Source organism: Tenebrio molitor, chromosome 8, assembly GCF_963966145.1.
Source record: "Tenebrio molitor chromosome 8, icTenMoli1.1, whole genome shotgun sequence".
NCBI lineage: Eukaryota > Metazoa > Arthropoda > Insecta > Coleoptera > Tenebrionidae > Tenebrio > Tenebrio molitor.
This window is the reverse complement of record NC_091053.1, coordinates 8327846-8351149: the sequence shown is the minus strand read 5'-3', so window position 1 is coordinate 8351149 and position 23304 is coordinate 8327846. Positions and strand designations below refer to the sequence as shown.

At 33.7% G+C, this 23304-nt stretch overlaps 1 protein-coding gene across 2 annotated transcripts in view; it reads right to left on the bottom strand.

The window, feature by feature from the left end:
* Window positions 1–23304, bottom strand: part of Sol1 — a 240512-nt gene that overhangs the window by 184940 nt on the left and 32268 nt on the right. For both annotated transcript variants that reach the window (XM_069055430.1, XM_069055431.1), the window contains exon 3: window positions 14293–14356. In XM_069055430.1, the coding sequence (XP_068911531.1) occupies window positions 14293–14356 (64 nt within the window). The remainder of the gene's footprint in view (window positions 1–14292; window positions 14357–23304) is intronic.

Genomic DNA, 23304 nt, shown 5'->3' with positions numbered 1-23304 from the left:
TTATTGTGACAGATTACAGAATTTTGATTTGAGAAAAATTATTATAATAAACGATACAAACATAAGATGGGGTTAATTTTTAAAAATTGGTTTCTACCAATAGCCAGACATTTTTCATCGATTTCAGTTTTTTCATCATATTTTCCAGTCATTACTCAAACACTCTAAAGCCGTTCTTGTAAAAAACCAATCTCGCTTTAAGACGCAATCGCTCCACTTTCTACCCTTCATTCATTAAATATAGATTCTATCTCAAAATTGGAACCTGTGATACCTGTGTCAAATAATTTAACCATAAATTGTTTTTAAATTCTTTATAAGTTTTTCAATAAATTCTCCTACCCAATTTTATAGTTTCCCTCCATCGACGATATTCCATTTATAAGTTTGATACTGATACCGATATAAAATATCAATCTGTCTACGCAAAGACGTTGCATGTCAAAGGCTGAGTACTTTCATTTTCAGTGCCTCTCGACACACACATGTGAGTTTTAGAGTGATTATCTCTTCAGTTCGTAAAATAAACGTTTAAAGCTACATCAAAGTTTATGAACTCCAATTTTATGGCGAAACTTTCATAGTGTTCTGAATTAGTTTGGGCAATCAATTTTAGGCGCAGGTGCTATCTATAGACCATGAACTTCAGTTTCAAGTTTTATATCTTTGCTGTTATCTGACGACTTGTTTATTTACAATAAAATTTATTATTGTCTTGTTTAATCTTTGCTCAAACTGACAGATTTCAGCGCTCCTAACTTGTTAGAGTAATAGGTCTCGAGCGTCCGTCTTTATGGAGCTTTGCCTAAGTTCTCCCAAGAGTGTTCCACTAATAGTACGCATTATGAGAAAGTATCCAACATACGAACAGAGAAGATTGTTCATTTGATTAGGTGGTGTGTTCTGCAGCTAAATCTTCTCCAAACGGAATGTTAACTATTTTTAGTGACGTTTCGGGGGCAGTTTGTTGTAAGAATCTATTGAAAATCGCGTTTCTATATTATACACTGTACCTACACAAAATTACTATCGGGTGTTCATTTAAAAATATCCTTGGCGTTGAAGAGTCGATTGTGAACGCACCACTTGTCAGTCTGTAGAGTAAAAACACAAACAACGCAAAAAGTGATCTGTAATCTGTGGTGCGTTCACAATCAACTCTGCAACGCCTACTTGAGGATAAATAAATGAACACCCGATACAAAGTCCTAAGCCACGACAAATTGTTTCAAGCAATGACGATCGCTTGCATTGTTTTGTTTTCGCCGGTGGATAATCGAACAACCTAATACACTGTCCGTTTGTGTAATTGGTGCATATTCAAGATTTGCATTATCGCACGTCACAAGTAGGATCGAAGTCGGAGAACTTCATAACAGTAGTTAATGCAATTTGAGTCACTTAACATGCAAGCGTCATTAACTCAACACCATTCCTACAATTATCTTCGTTATATTAAATGTTAAGTTCCCGCATGCTTTGCTTTAATACCGAAGCTTACGACTTTACTTAGTTTCAATTTAAAGGAACAGTTTTCACGGCAGCCAAACGTTTCAAACAACCGAACGTAATGAATGTGAGAATTTAATTGCACGTAAACGCAAATTCTGACTGTTACACCGTCTTTATTAAATGTGCTTCGAGTGTTTGCATAAATCTTAATCATTCTAATGGTATTGTGTAAATTAAAATTGGATATTAATTGCGAAATTAACGGTGCCAGGTAGGCGGCTGTATCTTAACACAATTGGAGCTGGAACAAATTACCTGTTACAATTGGTAAATTTCTTAAATCGTAAAGCATCATCGTTGCTTGTGTTTTTTAATTAAAGAAAATCGATCCAAATCGTTATTTCTTCCGTGTCAATTGACAGAACTCTTTGACAGGTTTATATTTATTTTCTGAAGAATCAACACGTTCATTATATTTTTTTGGTTCGTTGTGCTTGTTGAACGCTTTCGAGACGCAGATGTGCAGAGAGACGTTAAGGATTTGTTAACTTGTCAATTCGATCACTCAACGTAACATTTCAATTTTACAAATAACTTGTGTATTCCCTTTTCAATGGAAAATTGTGCTTAGAATTTTTATTAATTTTTAACTAAATCTAATTCCAATGGAATTTGGATAGAGCGACGGAAACGAATAATTTAAATGAGTTTGTTCTGAGGGTTGCATATCGTAGATCATATTAACATTATTCGATATCTGGTGAAAGAGTCAGAAAATTTTCAACGCCTAATAGGACCCCACCATCATTTATACACACTCTGTACATGTAAACTATGTATCTGTGTCAACTGTTTTTATCTGTATACCATCTGTATGGCCACATCAGAATAAATATGGATAAATATATAAGGGAACATGGCAACAAGGCCGGATTTATTTACCATTAAGGATATTTCTCTCTTTAATCAAGTAATGGTAACTGATTGCTCTGAAAGCACAATTTATATTATTAACAACGTTATTGTTTATTTCTCTATCTAGGTACGCACTGCGTATTTTTTTGCAGATAACGGAACGTGGTTTTCCGGAGGCCACCCATCCAAATATTGATCCCGTCCACCTTTGCTTAACTTCTTTTATTAATATTAGTATTAGGTTTTTGAACTAACTACCTTCAAAATGACATTTCGCGACTGCGCGAACATCGATTTCGCGCACTACCATGCGGTCGCAGCCCATTTTGAAGCACTAGTGCGCGAACGTCGATTTCGCGCACTAATACTTCAAAAACATTCGTCTTTTTGAGCATTCTCAAAATAATTTGACTTGATGATAACAAACTCTGGTTTACAAAACGCCATTTCTCCAATTTGGACGCTGAAAATTTCCAAAAAGTGAAAATAAATCGCCATTAATTCGATTGACATTTTGGCAAGCGCCACCCTAATCACAACGGGTATACGACAAATCAGACATACCTAATGTTCGTTTCACAAAATATTGTACGAACTTCGATGCGAGAAGACGTATTCGGCACATTCGCGCAAATGAAGCACTCGCTCCTGCGTCGCTCGTGCCTCAAATAATGCGCTCATGCGCGAAAAATGTCTTCTCGCACTCATTTTGTAAATAATTATTACGAACGTGCTGAAAGCTTCGAACTGGAAGTACTAAAAAAGTTAGTGCGTAAGTAGAAGCGTCGTGTTCACGGTTTACTGAACTGGCGCCGCAACGACTAAAAATTAAGCCCTTTGGGAACAAGAGCGTTCTAATTATTCGATTGTATTCCCTTGATCTATGGTTTTTCACGGTGAGTCGAATTTGAAACCTATTTAACCACAAGGGTAGCGAGTTTCCGGTTTAACGAATGCATTTCCTTTTTATGTGGCGTAATCAGCGGTGAGGTCGTGAGGTAGGCGCAAAAGTGCATCAGACGGTTCTAACAAGTCAGTACACATGCATTGAGCTCATTACAAAGCTTTTTACATGCAGCTTCACTAAACTGAGTCAGATATTTTCTTCGGTGGAAACGTGAAAATTCAATTTGAATTCTGCTTTTCTGTTACGTTGAGTTTTCCGTGGATTTTAAAATTGGCTGCGCTCATATATCCAGTGAAAAGACGAATCTGTCAGTTGGTTTTTCGATGGATGTATGAATATCAACAAAAATTTTATAATTGGATTTTATTCTCTAGCGAACATATCGCTGTCTCTGATTAAAGGCTTTTTTAAACCGCGCAAGGCTCAATAACGATTTTTGTTCCGATTATTTCAGAGACATTACAACCAATCATTATTTTAAAAATAACGAAAAACAGTTGGAAAAAAATGTTACTTACTTTTATGAAAATCTTGTAACCGAAGGAATACAGTTACATTAGTCTGATTGTGTTTGGAAGGAAATGGTGGAATAATCACCAATAATTTAGTTTAATGTTGAAACATATCTACTTTGTTCGAAAATATGGCAGAAAGCCGGATACAATCTTGAATTCGGAACAATTTGATGGCTTAAATGGACTTTAATGCCTATTGCAAAATCTGAAGCGGCGTGTTATATTCGATACACATCTGAAGAAAGATTGATGTTTATCACGCAAGAACTTGAGAGAACTATAATTTTTTAAACCATCAAGAAGATTACCACGCTTCTAAACGTTGCAATTTTATTGCATTTTGTAAAACGTTCGTGTTTGCCAATCAGTATTCCTGCAATAAAACTAAATCAAATCTTTGTTGTTGAAATATCAGTCACACGAGTTTCGTGAATAATCGCTTCTATGCGTGGTCAATAAATATGAATAAGCAGAACGGATGTTCGGATGAGCGCACGTAACTTTGACAATGCCAATGAGTGATTTATTGCTATGCAAGGGTTACTCAAAAGCGTTCACTTTTGCTGTTGTTTTGCCGACTAAGCCAAAGAATGAAATATTTATGCAAAAATGTGTACATTTCCGAAATCTTTGTTTGTGGACTTTTGTTTAATATTTATTTAAGAATATAAGTTCAGTAGGGATCAGTATCAACTTTAATTTTTCGATTTTCAAACCTCAACTTGTTTTACTCGCATTTGTGATATATTCTACTGAATACAGGTTGGCGGTATTAAAGGGAAAATTGATATTTATCGAGCGATAGAATTTTAATTATCGAGATACGGCAGATAATTTGCCGTTCAAATTCAAATAGATTTTTAGTTTACATTTTTTTTTATTCCATGAACTTGTTTTATTAATAAACATGTAAATGAATTTCTTTGTTTATCTGATCGATTACAATTTTGTATATTCAATACTTGCCTACAAATTAATTCGGGATTAGAGTAGGCTCTGATTTATATATGTTGTCTATAGTTGGCGCGGCGAACCGCTGGAGTGTTCATGTGATAGTTCGTACTGACGATGACGCCATGAAAAGCCTGATTTACACTGTCTCGTTAAATTTTAGTTTTGTGCGAGAAATTTAAATCTTACTACGTTAAGAATGAATTTGTGCAGCCAAAATAAAATGTATTCACTAAATTTAAATAAAACAGAAGCACTGAAAACACAAGAGCACGAGGCATACAACGAAATTGCAACGCGCTTGCAACGAGACCATGGAAGCTTGAAAATTTCGACTGCTTGCATTGAGCGGCACCATACTTCTCCACGGGCACCTAGAAAAAGAACTGCAGATGTATCGAAGATGTTCAGCATCGAATGGAAAATTCACCCAAAAAATCAATTGTGAAACTGTCACAAGAGGGTCAGTTATCTGTAGGAATATGCCACACTATACTAAAAAAAGAACTGCAGATATATGGATATAAAACTGAATCAGTCCTCGAACTCAGACCCTTAGACGAAGAACAGCATATTGCAGTTGTTTTTGGAAAACTTGAACAACAATGACATTCTCGATAAGTGCTTCTTTTCAGACGAGGCGTGGTTCCATCTTTCAGATTATTTAAATAAATAAAACATGAGAATATAGTCCGCAGAAAGTCCCCACGAATTTGTAGAAACTCTTTTATATCCACAAAAAATTGGTGTTTGACTAGCGGTTTCAAGAAGACGAATCAGCGGACCAATATTTTTTTTAACCAAATTGCTGCAAGATATCACAATGATTTACTACAGCGTGATCAAAAAGAACTCTTTGAGTTGGCAGTACTGATTTTTACTTTTAAATGGTATAACTGGAGTAACTTCCGGTTGTTGATGACTTCACACTGACAGTTGACAGTTCAAGTTGTTTCTTTGAACGCTTTGTACCGTTGATTTTAATACATACATAACCTACAATTTTTTTTTGTATTGCAAACAGCCGAATAACAAAATGCTCTTAATTTTGTTGCCAACTTAAACAGTCCTTTTTGATCACCCGGTAGAATCCTTTCTCAATGAGTTACATGACGATGAACTTACCGAAGGGTATTTTCAGCAAAACAATGCTACGGCAGATTCCGCTCTTCAAACAATTGCTTATTTGAAAGAATTCTTTGACACCCGAGTGGTGGAATTTCCTGCAATGTCTTCAGATCTTACGGTATTTGACTACTTTATTTATCCACACCTCAAAAACACAGTTTTTAGAAGCACACGTCACACTATCGAAGAACTTTGTGAGGCTATTAGAGATGTTTGTGCAACATAACCCCTCAACAATTGGAAAACGCATTTGAAAACATGAAGCGCCGAATTCGTTTGTGCATTCAAACATTGTAAAACATTTGGTCTGAGGATAAATATTTTGTTTTGAATTTTGCGTTTCCTTTATAATTTTTTATTTTTCACGATCAGAATAAACACGTGTACTGCGTTGTCAAATCTCACTGCTGTGGTTTTCTTTTAAATTGCATGTTGTCAACTTCATAATAAAATCACAGCCTACTCTAATTTTGAATTTATTTGAAGGTACGGTATAAGATTTCATACATTTTGTTCTCAATATTAGTGAAAACTTTATCAGGGACCTTAAAAAACATTCATCTAGATACAACACCGATGAAAATATTTGAGTTGGATTGACTAAGTCTAATAAAGAAGCAAATAATAATTTTTGGAAATGAAAAGGGATCGAACAGGCAAAAAATTGTCACTTTGGAATGACGACAAATAAATGAAATATTGGAAGCCTTTAATAGATACAACGAAATGAACGGAATAAAGTTGAAAAGAATTCTGATGAAAGTATAAGTTGATTTCATTTTTCATGTTCAACACAAAAGCGTCCAGATTTAAACATTCCCCTGGTAATAAAGAAAATCGCACGACACTTAAAAATAGCCAATAGAAAAACAGAATTTAGTGTCGTTTCTAGAACAATATAGAGATTTCCTGGAAATTTTTTGCACCTAGTTGACCCAACATGAAATTAATAAGTGGAAATTTTTTCAGGCAATCAAAATGATTTATTTATTAAAAATCTCAAATCTTTTTCCGTTGTCAAGGATAATTCTGTTATACAACTTTTTTTTTTTGTCAGAAATTTATACATAATTTAAGAAGCATAATGTCCTTGTCGTTGCAATTTTCTTACCGAATATGCCCTCAATATCCGGAAATGCATTCGAAAACATTTCCGGAAATAATCAATGCACTTGGGATATTTTAAGTGAAAATTAGATTTCTCTCCTTGACAATGTGACCACATTAAATAGTTTAGTAGCTTAAGTACCGTGAATTTTTAAATTATTTTATGTGTATTATCAATTACCTACATGAAAAATTATCGAAAATCTAACATCCAACATTGTGTTATTTGTTTATGATTCGTCGTACAATAGTATATTATATCATTAAGAGTAGAAGTGTCCTTTTTGTGCTGAACCCAGAGATTGAAGACCGAAACGCAGTTGAGGTCGACAACTGGGCGAAGCACAAAAAGACCTTCTACTCTGAATGATATACCTATAATATTTTATCTTCAAGCGGGTCACAAAAAAAAAATCGGACATGAACTCATTAATTTTTTTCCTGCAGTTACAATATTCAAATTTTAATTTCTACTTCCCTTGTTATTGGTACTTGAAGTTTCGATAATATTAGTAAAGTCTACAATACTATCCAATCTATCTGATGTACTTTCAGCAAATATTCATGTGAAACTTTCCCAAAATGGTAAATGATCGCGATTTGTAATTTTGAGTATCCTGAACTTTTACTACGACAGCAAAGCCCAAATTTTCAATATCTCAAATCTTGTCAAATTGGTGAATTCATCGCATCACAAGTGCCGGTCAGCATAACCTACAATAATATTTTATAATTCTTCCTCTACGGAACTCAGAAATTTTATCTTTGTAGCCAGATACTTTTCATCATGACTCATGAGTATTATACTCGTATCCCACCTCCACCCGGCGGCACGGCAATTTTGCCGGAGTACATACACTATTACGGATAATACTATCAAGTAATAGTGCAGTGCTTATCAACATAATTACCGGCGTCTCGCCTCCGCATTTTGACTTTTTTGTGTTTTATGTTCTGTGTCAATGTTAAGGAATTTCCTCACGATGTGACATGAGTATAATAATATACCTTTTATTATACATAATATAATTTAATCATACACTTTTCGGGACTTTGGTGGGACTAGATCCTACATAGTTTGCCGCGATCTGCGTCAATTCTCAGGGCGCGGAATTCGTATCGGCACCGGACATCAGTTAATTGCTAAATATAACAAAAATTATCAAAACGTGAATAACAAACGATTACAACTTACAGCTGTTTACTTTTTAACAGTGAACGGTTGTCTTGCGTAATTTTTTAATTTTAACATCATGGCATCTGACATCTATATCCACGCTGTGGACACGCCCACAACGGGCCTACAAACAGCGGCTCGTAGTAGGTCATAGGGGAAGCGGTTAAATATTGGGCAATAATCTCGATATTTTGCTTTTTTAGAGGATTTTCTTTAATAGGGATAATTTAATTATTACATATTTCGTGTAATTAATACAACGTGATCAAGAATGACTGAATCTGTTGGTAACAATGAAAATTTGAATGATTTTGGTACCACTGTAATCTAAACGCATTTCCGGTTGTCAGCTTTGACAGAGTTGACAGGCGAATTTGACGTTTACCATCAAAGGATCATTTTTGTAATAGCATAAACATACCCGACATAACCTAATTTTTTTATAAGATAAACATTTTATGCTAAAAGATAAGCTTTTCGTATTATTAAGATATTATGTATTACATTTTACATGGTGTACAACAGACAGTGATGTAAAATTTGCTTTTATACTACAACGCCCTAACTAATAGTTATTAAGGTATCAAGGGTGTTATAAGGTTGATAACGCGCGAGAGCGGCAGAGTGAAATCCGAGGGGAATACGCCGACCGAGGGCGTATCATCATAACACCCGTGGTGCCTTCAAAACTTAATGTCTGACTAGTTTCGTGTGTTTTTGGATTGACAATGATTTGATTAATTTATAGCAATCATTCAAAATTTGGTCATAACTAAACAACAACGAGCTTATAACGGCCGAGAGTCTGAAGATAATGCCCTAGGGAATTATTTCTCTAATAACGTATCAGAAAACTGTGTCATTATCGTTCAATAACAACACATTCGGACATTAACTAAATAACGTTTCGGTTTTGCAATTCTAATTACCTTTATTCTTCTGTAATTTATTTGTTACAAAAGACCCGCCATATGCATTTGAACCAATTTGATGATTACAATTAATAAATCACTACGTAAAGCACAGCAAATCCGGAATTATAACTACCGATGTAGCTCTAGATTAATTTCATCTGTATGCAGAAGGTTACTTCCATAGTTGTAAAGTAGATTTAGGGGATCTGCTTCGTTTCCAGTTCAGATTGTCGCCACAACAAGTGTATTAGTGAATTTGCTACCTACTACAAAATATTATGATGGAATTCTAAAGATTCATAATATATAACACTTCAACTTATATCAAACATGACTGTAACAAAATTAATATTGAAAATATCTTTATGTAATTTAAAACATTACGGTTCAAAAAATCAAGAGTAAAAGTAAGTTAAGAACTATAAATAAATAACCTACCTGTTGACAATAATCTTATAAGTTATAACATAGTGTTGGTCTATAAATTTTTGATATCAGTTTCTAAAGATGCTTTTTATTTTAACTTAATCAGTAGAAATTGTAAATGGCACGATGTAAACAATTTATATCTTTTGTATAACTCCAAATTATAACAAGCGATCTCGGTTTCATCTATGGTTTATCAAGCAAGGAAACACGAGCAAGGTTACGAGGGTTGTTGAGTTCAATGTCGCCAGTTAGGCGATAAGCTTTTATTTGTTTTCTTTACATTGTGAGGGATTTCTGTGTCTTTAAATTGCAGGAAAACTGTGTGTACAATAACAGTATATTTTACCATCCAACAGCTTCAAGCACTGATTTACACGATCCAAAACAGACAGAGAGACTTCAAAGCACCTCATAGTTGGAGGGCGGAAGAATCAAATTAAACAGATGAAGAAATAGAAATAGGGTTTCTGAAAATACCGCGGATTTTAGCAGAGAACGTTGGGAAAAATCTCTAAGTACGGGAAAACGTCGACTGCCGGAAGTGGGTTTACATAGCCGCATCTCCGTACGGAAACCACTCCTTCGACCTGCCAACAAGCGTAAGAGATTCCAGGGGGCCATCTCTCACACGGAATAGACAGCCGAACAGTGGAAAAGTGTTCGTTGGAACGACGAAAGCAAATTCGAGGTGTGTGGTGAAAGAAGAAGAGTTTTCATGAGACATTTTAAGGACAATAAAAAGATACTAGAATGCATCACACTTACAGTGAAACACAGTTTCAACTCTGTAATTTTTTTGGGTTGTTTTTTCAAAGCTAATTTAGATTAAGAGTGGATTAAGATTAATGGGTAAAAATATCACGTTTATGGTAACTAATGAGTTGAAACACGCTTCCACTTCGTAAAAGGACAATTTGACGCAACAAAGAAAACGCTGTATATTAAAAATTGTGATTTGGCCACCTCAAAGCCCAGATTGCAACCTCATCTGATTATTATGGAGTAGACTGTACAGACATGTATCATGTATCTAAAAGCAAAATGCCCAACATCTAGGGAATACCAGATTTTAAACCAATCGAGAGAGATTATGTGTGGCGATGCATCACATTAATTTCCATGTCATTTTGTATAATCATGTAAAAAATCTACGACAGAATAATACAGGGTATTTCACGAGTGATAATGAGCCCGACGGAATTGAAAATGCAACCCACAATACATTTACAAAGCAAACCTGAATATTATCGGCGTCTGTATCGAAATTCGCTTTGCAAATGTATTGTGGGTTGCATTTTCAATTCCGTCGGGCTCATTATTACTTCTGAAATACGAGTACCTGTATATTACGAGAAGTAATTAATTTTTAAAGACAGATTTAATTTAATGTAGTGTCGAAATAAACAGACAGAACGCTTCGCAAACGCTCTCAGTAATATTCTGAAAACGGCTTTTGTATCAGGCCCTCGAGTTAATTTACGACGACACTATCAGGCTACATCAAGGTAGCTGATAGTTGCATTGCGAATACCATGACCTTTTGTAAACCGTTTATCTTATGCTTTCATTAGTTTTAAAGATATCAGACACACAAAAGGTAAATGTAAAGAAATTGTCTAACTTATTACAAAAATTAATTTGCAAGATGAATCACATCACAAACAAACAAAAATCTAAAAATGTATGGGTGTGAACATTAAATACGATTTACGGTAATTACAAAAACTCCTTTAGAAGACAACGAGTGAATAGGTATATCAGAATTTGTGTTAGTGATTTATTTACTTTTGAGTATTTAATTTTGCACTTTTTAACAATTCCAAAACTGTTCTAAACCGTAATAAGTTGGAATATAATTGCTGCTCAAAACATTCAGTATCTTTAATTAACAACTATCTTAGTTCTGTTATCTCACACAAAATACGCTACGAAATTGGTAAGCGTCTTATACCAGATCAAGAAAAATGTGGAGAACCGAGACCCGGAGGGTTGAGTTTTTCCAATTTTCGAGATGTGTTTTTATAAGCACTTAACGAGCGAGTATCGTATAATATTTTTTCCGCTATCGACTTTACCTAAACATACAAAATACCTACTGTTGGTTGCATTTTTTTTTCTGCTCACAGCAGCACCTTGTACAGTTATTAATTATTTATGTGACGCGCTTAGTAAATTAATCTTTAGGGGCGCACTGGCACTTGTGGGACGAGTGACGTAAGGAACGAGTCTCCATAAGCCAGTAAACCTAGTAAAGATTAATTGCTAAGCGAGTTGCATACAAACTTTTATCTCCACCTTCAGCCTTTAAATTTCGTTTTTTAATTGTTATTTATGTTTATCAAAATTTTGTAATTAAAGGCGGTGGGGCAATTATACCTACGTCGTCATGGTGTTGAGATAAACAACAAAAATACTGTCAAAAGTTTTGTGAAAATTGTTGCAAAAATTTTTAACAACTGACACGGATTCGGTAAACCGATCTTACTGTGCCTATTAACCAAACGGAGAATGAGTAAAATTATATCGGTAGCACAAACAAATACATATAAGTGATAATGAGCCCGACGGAATTGAAAATGCAACTCACAATACATTTACAAAGTTAACGTTGCTATTTTAAATATCGTATTGCTTTAAAATGAAATTATGAATCCATGTGTCTTTGCTTCCAATAATTCTGTTTGTCACAATTGACATTTACGAAAAAGTTAAATGTATTCGAACGATGAGAAAATAAACATGATCCTGATTTATGGCGAATGTAATAAAAATGCTTGTGCTGTTTCGCGTTTATGCAACATTTTGCCAAAAACTTTTGGTTTTTTCACAATAAAATTATAATCTCTATTATTTGGAAAGGTAAAACTGCATCAAACTTCAAGACAATGTGTTTGTATTTGCAGTAAATTTTATCTCCGGCTACCTCTACGTTAAAATTTTAAAAAGCAATATAAGTTGGTGTAAAGTTAAGTTGCTAGTACAGCTAGTAAAAGAGTGAAACTAACTAATAAAAAATAAGTTTAAACTTTTGTTTTATGAATAATATATGCAAAATGACTTTCTTTGTTTTGACGTTATGGGGGATCTGCACGTTTTACTTTTTATACTTTTTACAGACTTTACTTTATAAATAAATTCTTACTGTAGACAATATTTTGTCATGTTACATGTTAGTACATATTTACTTTCACAATTATCTATATTAGGTATTTTTAAACGTAGGTATATGAACTTTTTTAAATTTAATTTGAGATTAAAGTTTTTCTTAAAAAAATATTAGTAACAAACTTTTTAACATATCATAAAATGCAAAATATGTATGATTGTATGCATCTCTTGTCCGCTTATACTTAAAGAACCGCAGAACAGATTCTATTGGAGTCTTCACTAATAGTTAGTGTTGTTTCCACTGAACTTTCAACGCACAAACTATTCACCACTTCGGGAATGGGTTGAGTAATAACTAAAAAAGTGGATTTTTGTTGCAAGCATTCGGAGCGGTTGCTAAGTAACGGCGTGTCTTCATCGCATCCTAAAGTAGGACTCATTGATCTAAATTTGTGACAATGACAAGAGACCACACAATATGCGTGAGAGTTATTGCAATTATGTACATACTGTTATTACTTTAATTAGATGTAGTTGTATTTGTTGTAAAAAATACTTCAGAATTCATGTTTTGAAGTTTTATATATTTAACACAGTTTGTTAGGATTGAAACTTCGATTAAATTGTGTAATAAAGAAACTGTGCAGAAGATTCCAAGTAATCCTTTAAAAATTAAATTAATATTAAGTTCAAGATGAAATCCACTGGAACGAAATCCCGTCAACAGTTAGTAATTTATATTTCTTTCATGGCGGTGAGTCTAGTCAAATTTTCATGAAGAGAAATAGGAAAGTTAAATCGAATGGCAAATTAAACTTTTTATTGGATATTACGTATTTGTTTTGCTGTAGTTAAAATACGGATATCGAATAACGATCAAAATAAGCCCCGGCCTCAGCTGTCTTTCTTGTGGTGAAAAAATAAATTTTCCCTTCTCAGGTTAGCCGCGAGCATGCTGGCTTCACGCTATATCAGAAATGTAAACAAAACAGCCATTTTTCCGGCTGTTAACGCCAGTAACTTGTCTTCGTTTGTCAGGATATTAAATTAAGATAGATATTGTGTGCAATATGCTTTCAAGCAGCGATGTTTCTTTTATTAACTTATCCAAATTTAATTTATTCGACGAGAAAGCTCCCAAATAATGCATCACTTCACTTGCAAACGATTCAATGATTAACACGAAATGCCACTGACGCTTAAAACCCATTAACTGGCAATTTAAGATAATTGCTCTAATTTTCACATTTAGCACAATGTGAAATAATAGTCGATGAGAATTTTAGAAAATTGTGTTCCAAACTTGACAGACTTAATGAAAAAATTTAACTTTATACTGAGATGCAGCGACTGCAGAGTATACAGAAGCAGGGTGTATGTTGTGAATGTCGGCAGATGTGTTTGGAGGACGTGTACCTACAAGCCAGCGGGCATGTATAGGCTTTCAATTGACAATGACGTTAAGAGACCCTTAGGCAAGCATCGAAAAGCCTGTCAACGCAACTATAAATGATGGGTCCTTTGTGAAACATAAATTATGAATTTACACCTGCGTATTGTGAACATGTCCATCTAAAGTGGCTAATAAGGTGTTCAAAACAATCTTGAACGAAATAATAAATATATAAATATAAAATTTTAGATTATTGTTCAGAAAAAAATGTTAAAAAATGATTGTCGTTTTCTTACCTGGATGCACAGCTTCGCTGACAATGGTAAAAGTTAGCTCTAATACCAATAGAAAAAACGGCACCTAAAACAGAAAAAAGAAGTTAGAATAACAATAATATTTAATTATAGTGATAACAATTACAAAATAATTTTCAGATGTCAAATACATTTAGATAGATAAATATCAAAAGAGATTTAAATTTTATACATCTGTGGAATAAAAGAGTTTTATCTTCAAAGGGTCGAAAATCGCACCTTTGTGTATCTACAGAGAGACGGTTAAGCTTGGTTTATACTATCGGTCTTGTAACAGTCAGATCATGACACGGTCACGGTCAAGTTTTTTAACGGACCATTCATACTGTCGCGGTCAAGCAAGGATCAGTCTCGTTCAAACAACATCCCGAAGAAGAAGGATATTATGTTTTCCAATCTTTCCACAAAGGACTTAGCCATAGTGGCTTGCATTTTGGACGAAGAAGAAGAGAACAGTACCTTTCTTTAATATTTCACCAAATTCCTTCCATATTTTATTCTTATGCATGTTGTCGGAATATCTTTTGTCTGTAAAATTATACAGTTCTGCGTGCCCTCGCACCAGTTCTATTAGCCTTTCCTCCATATTCTTTGCAAAACAACTTCACTGTTCACTGGCGTAAGTACGTACCAATGTTTAGTTATGAATGAATGATGAGTGTTTTGATTTGATCGTGATCATTGCTTGTTCAGACTTGCGGTTTCTGCTTAGACGGCACGGTCAGGGCACGGTCTCGGATCGCTCAAATATTCTTCACCAGAATGAGCGCGGTCATTTGACCAGAACGTGACTTGACCGTGCCTCATAATATGAACACTTCAATACAAAATGCATGTTCTAATATTTGACTTGACCGTGATCAGACCGCGATCTGACTGCGACCGTACCTATAGTATGAATCGGCCTTAAAAGTGTTTTTTTTTCTGAGCGGAGTAGAAGTAATTCAAGTCCTAGAAGTGTCCATAGGTGGCTCGATCGAGTCAAATGTAAAGTCATTTGAAGAATTTGTCACGATTTATCTATCAATTACACGAAATATTTAACAATTAAATTATCCCTATTAGAAAAAAACGAAATAAGGAAATTGTTAAAAATAGCGCGAAATTGCCCTTCAGTGTTAATAAGTAAACATTTGTAATTGTTTGCTATTTACGTTTTGATAGTATTTGTTATATTTAGCAAGTATTTGAAGTATGTAACCAATTTGACAGTGAAAAAAATATGCGATGACCATTTTGAACATGTTATGTATTTTATTAAAATCAAGACATTTGTTACCCAATTAGGTATGTATTTTGAAGTTGTAATAAAAATCTATTTAACGCTTTTTTATAGAGGCCGGTTGCACCAACGTGAGTTAAATTTAATTACATATTAAAATATACGAAAACATTGTTATAACAAAAGGTAACTAAAGTAACGAAACATTGTAACCCACAGTTAACGTTAACTGGCGTTGGTGCAACCGGCCCTAGTTGTTGTTAATAGGATAAATATATTTTTTCACTACTAGTCTTAGAAGGCGTCATTATTGACTCTCGAACTGAACCCAGAAGTAGAATTTCTCTCCTACTAGTAATATCCCTCCGCCACCCGGCGGCACGGCAATTTTGTCGGAGTACATACTTACACTATTACAGATATTACTATCAAGTAATAGTGCAGTGCTTATCAACATAATTACCGGCGTCTCGCCTCCGCATTTTGACTTTGTTGTGTATTATGTTCTGCGTCAATGTTAAGGAATTTCCTCACGATATGACATGAGTATAATAATATACCTTTTTGAATTTCAACTACCAATGTGTTCTCTAAGTCCAAAATTTAAAAATTTTTAAAAAGAGATTGCGGTACTATTCCCGTTGCTGAAATTATAAGTGGTAAAATAGAATTTTTTTCTAAACTCCAAAGATTTCTCATAGCAACGGAGAGCTCTAAATATTTATTAATAATTAATTAGTTAATAATTTTTCATTATTAACCAGTGGTTAATAATGAACAGCCGTCACCTAGGAACGAAAGATTTTCTTTGATTTCATTGGTTAATGTAGACAGACGATTTTCAATTTTCATAGCAACCGTTGAAAAATGAGAACTCGGGTCGTCGCAGCGGACAAAATAATTTAATTAATAATTATTATTAGAAATGGTTTTAACGTATCTAGTAGTGAAAAAAATAATATATACACCATGGTAGAGAAGACAATTTTAAGCCTCGCTTCTTTATTCCTCGGCTTAAAAAAATGTCTTCTCTACCTTGGTGTATAATTACTATTATTTCATACTGAAAGTCTCTTGTGCATCATTTTATTTCAAAAATTAAAAAATCGCATTATTCTGTGAAAATAGCATCACCTTTTTCCTGTGGCAAAGGCCGCTGCTATTGTTGTTTTAGAGTGACAATCCAACTCGAAAATTTTTAACCAATCAAATTGCAGCATTTTTCAAATTTGGACCAATCAAATTGATTTATAGTGAAAAAACACCGGGAAGAGTGAAAAAACAACCAGCAGAGTGAAAAAACAACTAGTAGTTTTTCAGCAAAAAATTTATGTCAAAATGAAACGTCAATTTATTAGGTCAACTCGATAAAAATTTTCTCGGAGGATTGTCATATATCACGAGTAGTCCAAATTATGTCGATTATTTTTCAAACTGGTCACAAATTATCAATTGTGCTTGGGAATGAATCCACGAGTGCGTCAGCACGAGTGAGATTCCCAAGCACAATTGAATGAGTGAAACCAGTTTGAAAAATAGTCTACATAATTTGGACTACGAGTTGTATTCGGAGGACTATTCCATGAACCAACTTTGGCAATTTGGCAGCAAATCGGAAGAAGAAATTAACGCAGAAATCGAAGAAAATGTTTCCAACAACACAAAAAAGACACGTGAATCCATTTGGAAGCAATTCTCAAAGCTGCATTCATTTGTTAAAAATTATCGCTGGGATCACTAGTGGTATTACCGATACAATTTCCACGAGTGGAAATATTCGGTCCAATTTTTTGAAACCATGGTAACAAATGTGTAAAATTGTGTTTTTATTGGTCCACTTTTAACAAATGACAGGTGAATGGAATAGTCAAGCCAAATAGAATTCGTGGTCTAATTTTTTCTTCAAAATTTTATTATTACTATTATTATTATTATTACGTAAAATAGAGCTGAGACCGAAGTCTATTTAGCTCCCAGATCAAAACGGAAAAGTAAACTATTTCCGTAATTTCAATTTCAATTGATCGCATCTGCTTTGTCATCGAAAGTGTGCATCAAGTTTGTTTTTAAAGATGTTGGGGTTGGATGCGTTTACAATTTCGTCACTCAAGGCATTCCAGTCGGTAAAAACCCGATTCGGAAGGAAATGGCTTCTGACACTTGTCTTAAAATTTTGAATTTTCAGTTTAAATCGATGGCCGCGCAAATGGATGTTTGTGTTGAATTCAAATAAATTAAGTAATTCGTCAGATTCGTTGTTGGTCAATATTTTATAGGTCAATTTGTCATTTAAAATATTATCGTAGCTTTTGCTTTTGCAAAAGTTACTCATGTCTTAAATGACAAATTTTGTTGGAAAAAATTAGACCACTTATTGTATTATATATGAATATTTTTTGACTTTTTCACTTTTCAATGTCAGATTTGATGGATAAAAATAAAACAGTCCGACAGGTGTTGCTTAGTGACACTTTCGGGCTCTGATACTGTTATAACTCACCTAACGGACTCAAATTGATGATGCAATCGAACATCTACCGGACAGTATAAAATAAAAATATAGAAGTACAATTTTTAAGGCTTCAATTCAAATATCTCAAAAGCTTTTCCGAGAGCTTTGTAACCTTTTTTTAAACTTTTTTTAATTAAAATATAGGTACTGAAAATGATGTTCTCTTTCATAATCCGTCATTAAAAATGTAAGGTTTCGTTTAAAATTTTGAAGTGGAGCTGGCTGGGCAGGAAGTAATGCGTGTGTGCTGATTCATATCTTCAAATTTCAGATTTGTAATGTTAGAGATGCCAGATATACCTAAACCCATTCGAACTTTTCGCGTGAACTCCTCGAATATACTGTGATAATTTTCATTGTAAGAAAAATAAAACTGTCTCGACAGACAGTCTTCTGTATAACCTAGGTTGACAATTATTCTGATATATTTTACCTGAATTTAAAATACTTTTATTAAGTAAGTAGGTAAGAAGAATTAGGTATCTCAACATAAAATTATAACAAATGCAACTGTGGATAACATCAAATTAAGTCGTTCCTGTCACACTAGTTGTAATATTTTTCAATTGCCTTAAAAGATAATTTGTCTCGGATTTTTCTGATTTTACTGTTATGAAATTTCCATATCAGCTTTTGGTCAAGACCCAATAATTTTTATGAGTTTTATTTATTTCACTCTCTTAATGAAAAATAAATCATCTGGATTTTGTTATCATTTATGCACGTCTATTAGAATATATTTTTTAAATTAGGCTGATTTGAGGATAATGAATGTTTTATTTGTCTAGAGTCATATCTCAAAGAAAATATTAAGTTTGTGCTGCTATTAGGAAGATCGTTAATAAAAACTAACAATTTGCTTATTGAGCAATCATGACTGTTATTTCTCAAATAAGACCAGAAATCGTGATTGCTTTTTTAGAGCAAATTGACGCAAACAGTATTTTATTATTTTTGACAGTTAGTACTGATCAATTTTATTTCCAAAGTTAACGCAGTAATTTTAAAAATCGTATTGTTTTAAAATGAAATTATGCATCCACGATGACTTTGCTTTCAATAATTTTATTTGTCACAACTGACATTTACGAAAAAGTTAAAATACCACGATTCGAACAGTTTCCCCAAAAAATCTTTCTTTTTTTCAGTTTCATTTAACCAATGGGATGACGTTTATGTCAAAATTTACAAAACTGCACAGGTAACTGTGTTTTATGTTTTTTAAATCAAAAAATAAAAATCCACGTTAACTTTGCAAATGTATTCTGGGTTGCATTTTCAATTCCGTCGGGCTTTTATTACTCGTGAAATACCTACCCTGTATATCAAAATTGCCAAGAGGTGGTCTGAGAACATAATTATAATAAAAATTAAGTCCGGCAAGTTGACAATGCAATTCTAAAGAAAACTTTAATAAATCAATATATGTATTTACAACGATTAAACAAGAAACTATGTAGATAAATATTTACCCTTCATGTTGTTTGATATTTCAGCAGTAAAACGCAATTAATTCACAGTTTTCAAACGTAATACTGTTGCATTTTCTGCTCTTTCAAATATACAAGGTCATTCACCGTAGAGTTCCCGCGAAAATGTAATGTTATGCAACACAAAATATAGTTTAAAACAGCGCTTAGATTTAATTTTAAATATTTATAATTTATAATCTATGATGGCATCATTGTCAATCATTTTAGAGCCGGACATAATAAAAAATTCGTACGTCAGTTTTTACACAATTTTATCATCAATTCAAACGATGACAAAACAGACAATCATGATTCTGATTTTTGGTCAGTGCCGTAAAAATGCTGTTCAACCTGCACATGTTTACTCTCAAATACTCGTATACCCAAATAGGCCTATTTTCAAAGTTTTTGTCTAAAGTTGATTTCTTCCAATATTTCTTCTTACGAGTATAACCTTACATAGAGAAGAAAATGTAATTTTGACTTTTTAATGAAACTACTTTGATTCCTTATTTGTACAAGGTTATTATAAATGAAATTTTTGCCGATTTCATGTGAAGTGTCAATTTTTGTCGCTGTCACTGTCATTTTTTAGATGAAAAGTGCGGTGATAAGGATTTTATTTATATTTTTTAAATTAACGATTGAATCTAAAAAGATTGAGTTGTTTTGCACCCAATGTGAACGGTGTGTACTCGCTTATTCACATCATTTAATTTTTTTTCTATGGAGCGGTAATCATAAATTTTACATTCAGTTTTTACGCCTACTTGGACTACAATCATTTATAATAACCCTCTATAACGTCAAACATGGTATAAGCAATTTGAGCTTTTGGTATTTTGTCTTGCATAAAATTAAATTGTCAGGTATAATTGCCCTAGTGATTGAGAAATTCGCGATAATTTTGTGTTGGTGATCACGAGTGTCTGCTGCTGTAAAAATTCCCGACTGCGACTTCAGCCTTAATAATTTTATTATGCAGACACTTATAGAACTGAATACTTATAACAACTTTCAATTTTGGCATTAACAATAGTATATTATGTACCGAGGGAGTGAAGTGGATGATTTTTACCCGAGGTGCAGTTTGTAGCCAGAGGGCGTAGCCCGAGGGCTACAAAGCACTGAGGGTAAAAATCATTCACTCCCGAGGTCCATACACTATTTTTTGCACGACTCACCGATTTTAATAGAAAAAAGCCGAAAATTTGTAAATTATCACTAACTGTCAAGCTAAATTTAAATGTCATGTTGACAGTTAAAAATAATTTTTAACCTTTCGGCTTTTTTCAATTAAAATTTTTTGATCGTGCAAACAATAATATCTGCACCTCGGGATTGCATGATTGTTACCGTCGGTGCTTTGTAGGACCCTCGGGCTTCGCCTTCGGGCTATAAACTGCATCTCGAGTGAAAAAACAAATTAATTCGAAATAAATATGTACCATAAAAGGTTGAATAGGCTATGGTTTTTTGCCCAAGGGGAAAAAAGATGACTAAAAGCTTAAGTTGGCTGCGGTTTTTTGCCCAAGGGGAAAAAGAGCCACTTCACTCCATACAATCAGGGAGTAAAGTTGCTCATTATATACAGGTCGTGCAAAAAATAATTTATGTTGCGCCTTGTTGCATTTTTGAACAAAATTTTCTCGTGAAAATGTTCAAACACTGAATAATAGCTCCTCTAGGCCAGAAATTAGGTTTCATCACAATCATGATCCTTGGATGCAAAGCCAACCTCAACGCAAAGAGAGAGAGAGATTTCCCGCCTTCTTGTTGACACCATGCGATTCTAGATTCAGTACGACAGAAGTCATCAAACTTTGTGAGCTATGACAGTAGATGGACAAATAAAGTGCATTTTCATAATGTTTGTGTGGTTTGAAGTCCAAAGAAATCTGGCAGATACATTACTTTCCAGTGTTTTGTCTTATAATTTGACATTGACTGATGATGAAGTGTCCGGCATTTTACTTTTATCCAACCCATAACATCTATCCTATTTATGTTGTACGTGCAGATTACATAACTGTGGAAAATATCTGTGGCAAAAGTCGGTTTGCATGAGCAACTTAAATTAATATTTGTAATCTCGAAAGTTATAAATTACTTTTTCATTAAAACAACCATGTGGGATAATGCCAGGATCTGATCGTGATAAGATAAATTGTATTTTAAATTGAGTAATTTTCACAGCACATTTAATATTCGAAAACGTTTAAATTTCTTGTACCCTGTCAGGCATATTTTCTGGTGTTTAGTTTTCAACTTGCGGAGGAACAATAAAGTCTAAGAACGGCTGAAATTGTTCCTTGATGTTAAGTTTTTAATATCCTTCAAGCTAAAATGGTAATCTGCTAATCTCTAAAATGCACCTAGGGCGAATCCGCGGATATTACTAAGAATAATAATGTGCTGGATTTTTGCCAGCTAGTGTTTGGAAATGCAAATTAAAATATATTCACACCTCAAATGAAGAAGTAAAATACTTTTTATTATATCTTGTGTTGAATGTGCTTTTGTGATTCGGTAATAAAAGAGGCACAAAAGACGATCGTAAAACACCGTCATTGCTTCATAACGTTGTTTCGGTACCATTTCAAAAATCCATCAGAAATTAAGGCACAAGACAGCAGTCAAGGCAAACCAAGTATTTCTTTATGAAATATTTCTTATGTAATAAAATTATAAATGCTGCCGATCCGAAACAGTTTGTTATTAAAGTGGTAATATTAATTTTCTGAAGCGATCTACAATCTAATTACATACCAACAATATTATCTTTGTTTTTTCTTCTTCTCGATATTATATACATTACGTAATAACAGGATTGTGCAAACATTATTTTGCATAAAACGTCAGTAAAAATACATAAATATGTGTATAAGTTTTTTCTACAATATCGCTGAAAGAAGTAGAGACATCTAGAAGTTTAGTAAAACTATAAAAAAATGTATTGCCTAAATCGACTTGGCTTAATGTGCTGTATTTTGAGTTGTCTAAGGGCACCCTACATTTCCGTGACAGTTTGGACATAATACAGTGAAACTTCCCTATAACGAACACCCATGGGGAATTAGTATTGTCCGCTATACAGAAGTATACGTATGTACGTACATACTATGTGTTTGTAATAGTTTGAAAAGTGGCGTAATATAGATCTAGGAATTCGAGAATTGGATAGTGCGAGGCAAACTAGCTCATAGTGGAAACAGTTTTTCTCAGGAAACATTCGTTTTCGCGGGCCTCCTGTCCGCCTTAGAGAGATTTTTGTGGTCAGGTCAGGTCAGGTTGAATGGAAAGGTTGTCCGCGGCCGTTATTCGGAGTATCCGTTTTATAGTAGAATTTAATATTAAGGAACTAATGGGAGGACGCCGGGAAATCAGAATTTGTTCGCTCAAGGGAATTGTCCGCTTTTCAGAAGTGTCCGTGACGGGAAGTTTACTATATAAGGATAACTTTGTTTCTATTGTGTTTTTAAATTTCGTTTAGCTAGTTGTTTTTTATATTGTTACTAAAATCAGTCTTTTTTTTAGTTTGCGATTGAACCAAACTTGTCCGAGTATATTCCAACTTGAAGAAAAGAAAAATATATACAGGATGTTTTTGAAATGCGTGCACAAATTTTAACGACGAGCTAGTGACTTCATGTAGAACTCGGAAAAAATATCTAAAAAATCCTGTCAAAAAATAAAATGACATTTATTTTTTGAGCTACAACTTTTTTTAATTGCTTTTAGTCTTCTACGTTGTCAAACAACCTCGTACGTAAAATTTCGGCACATTT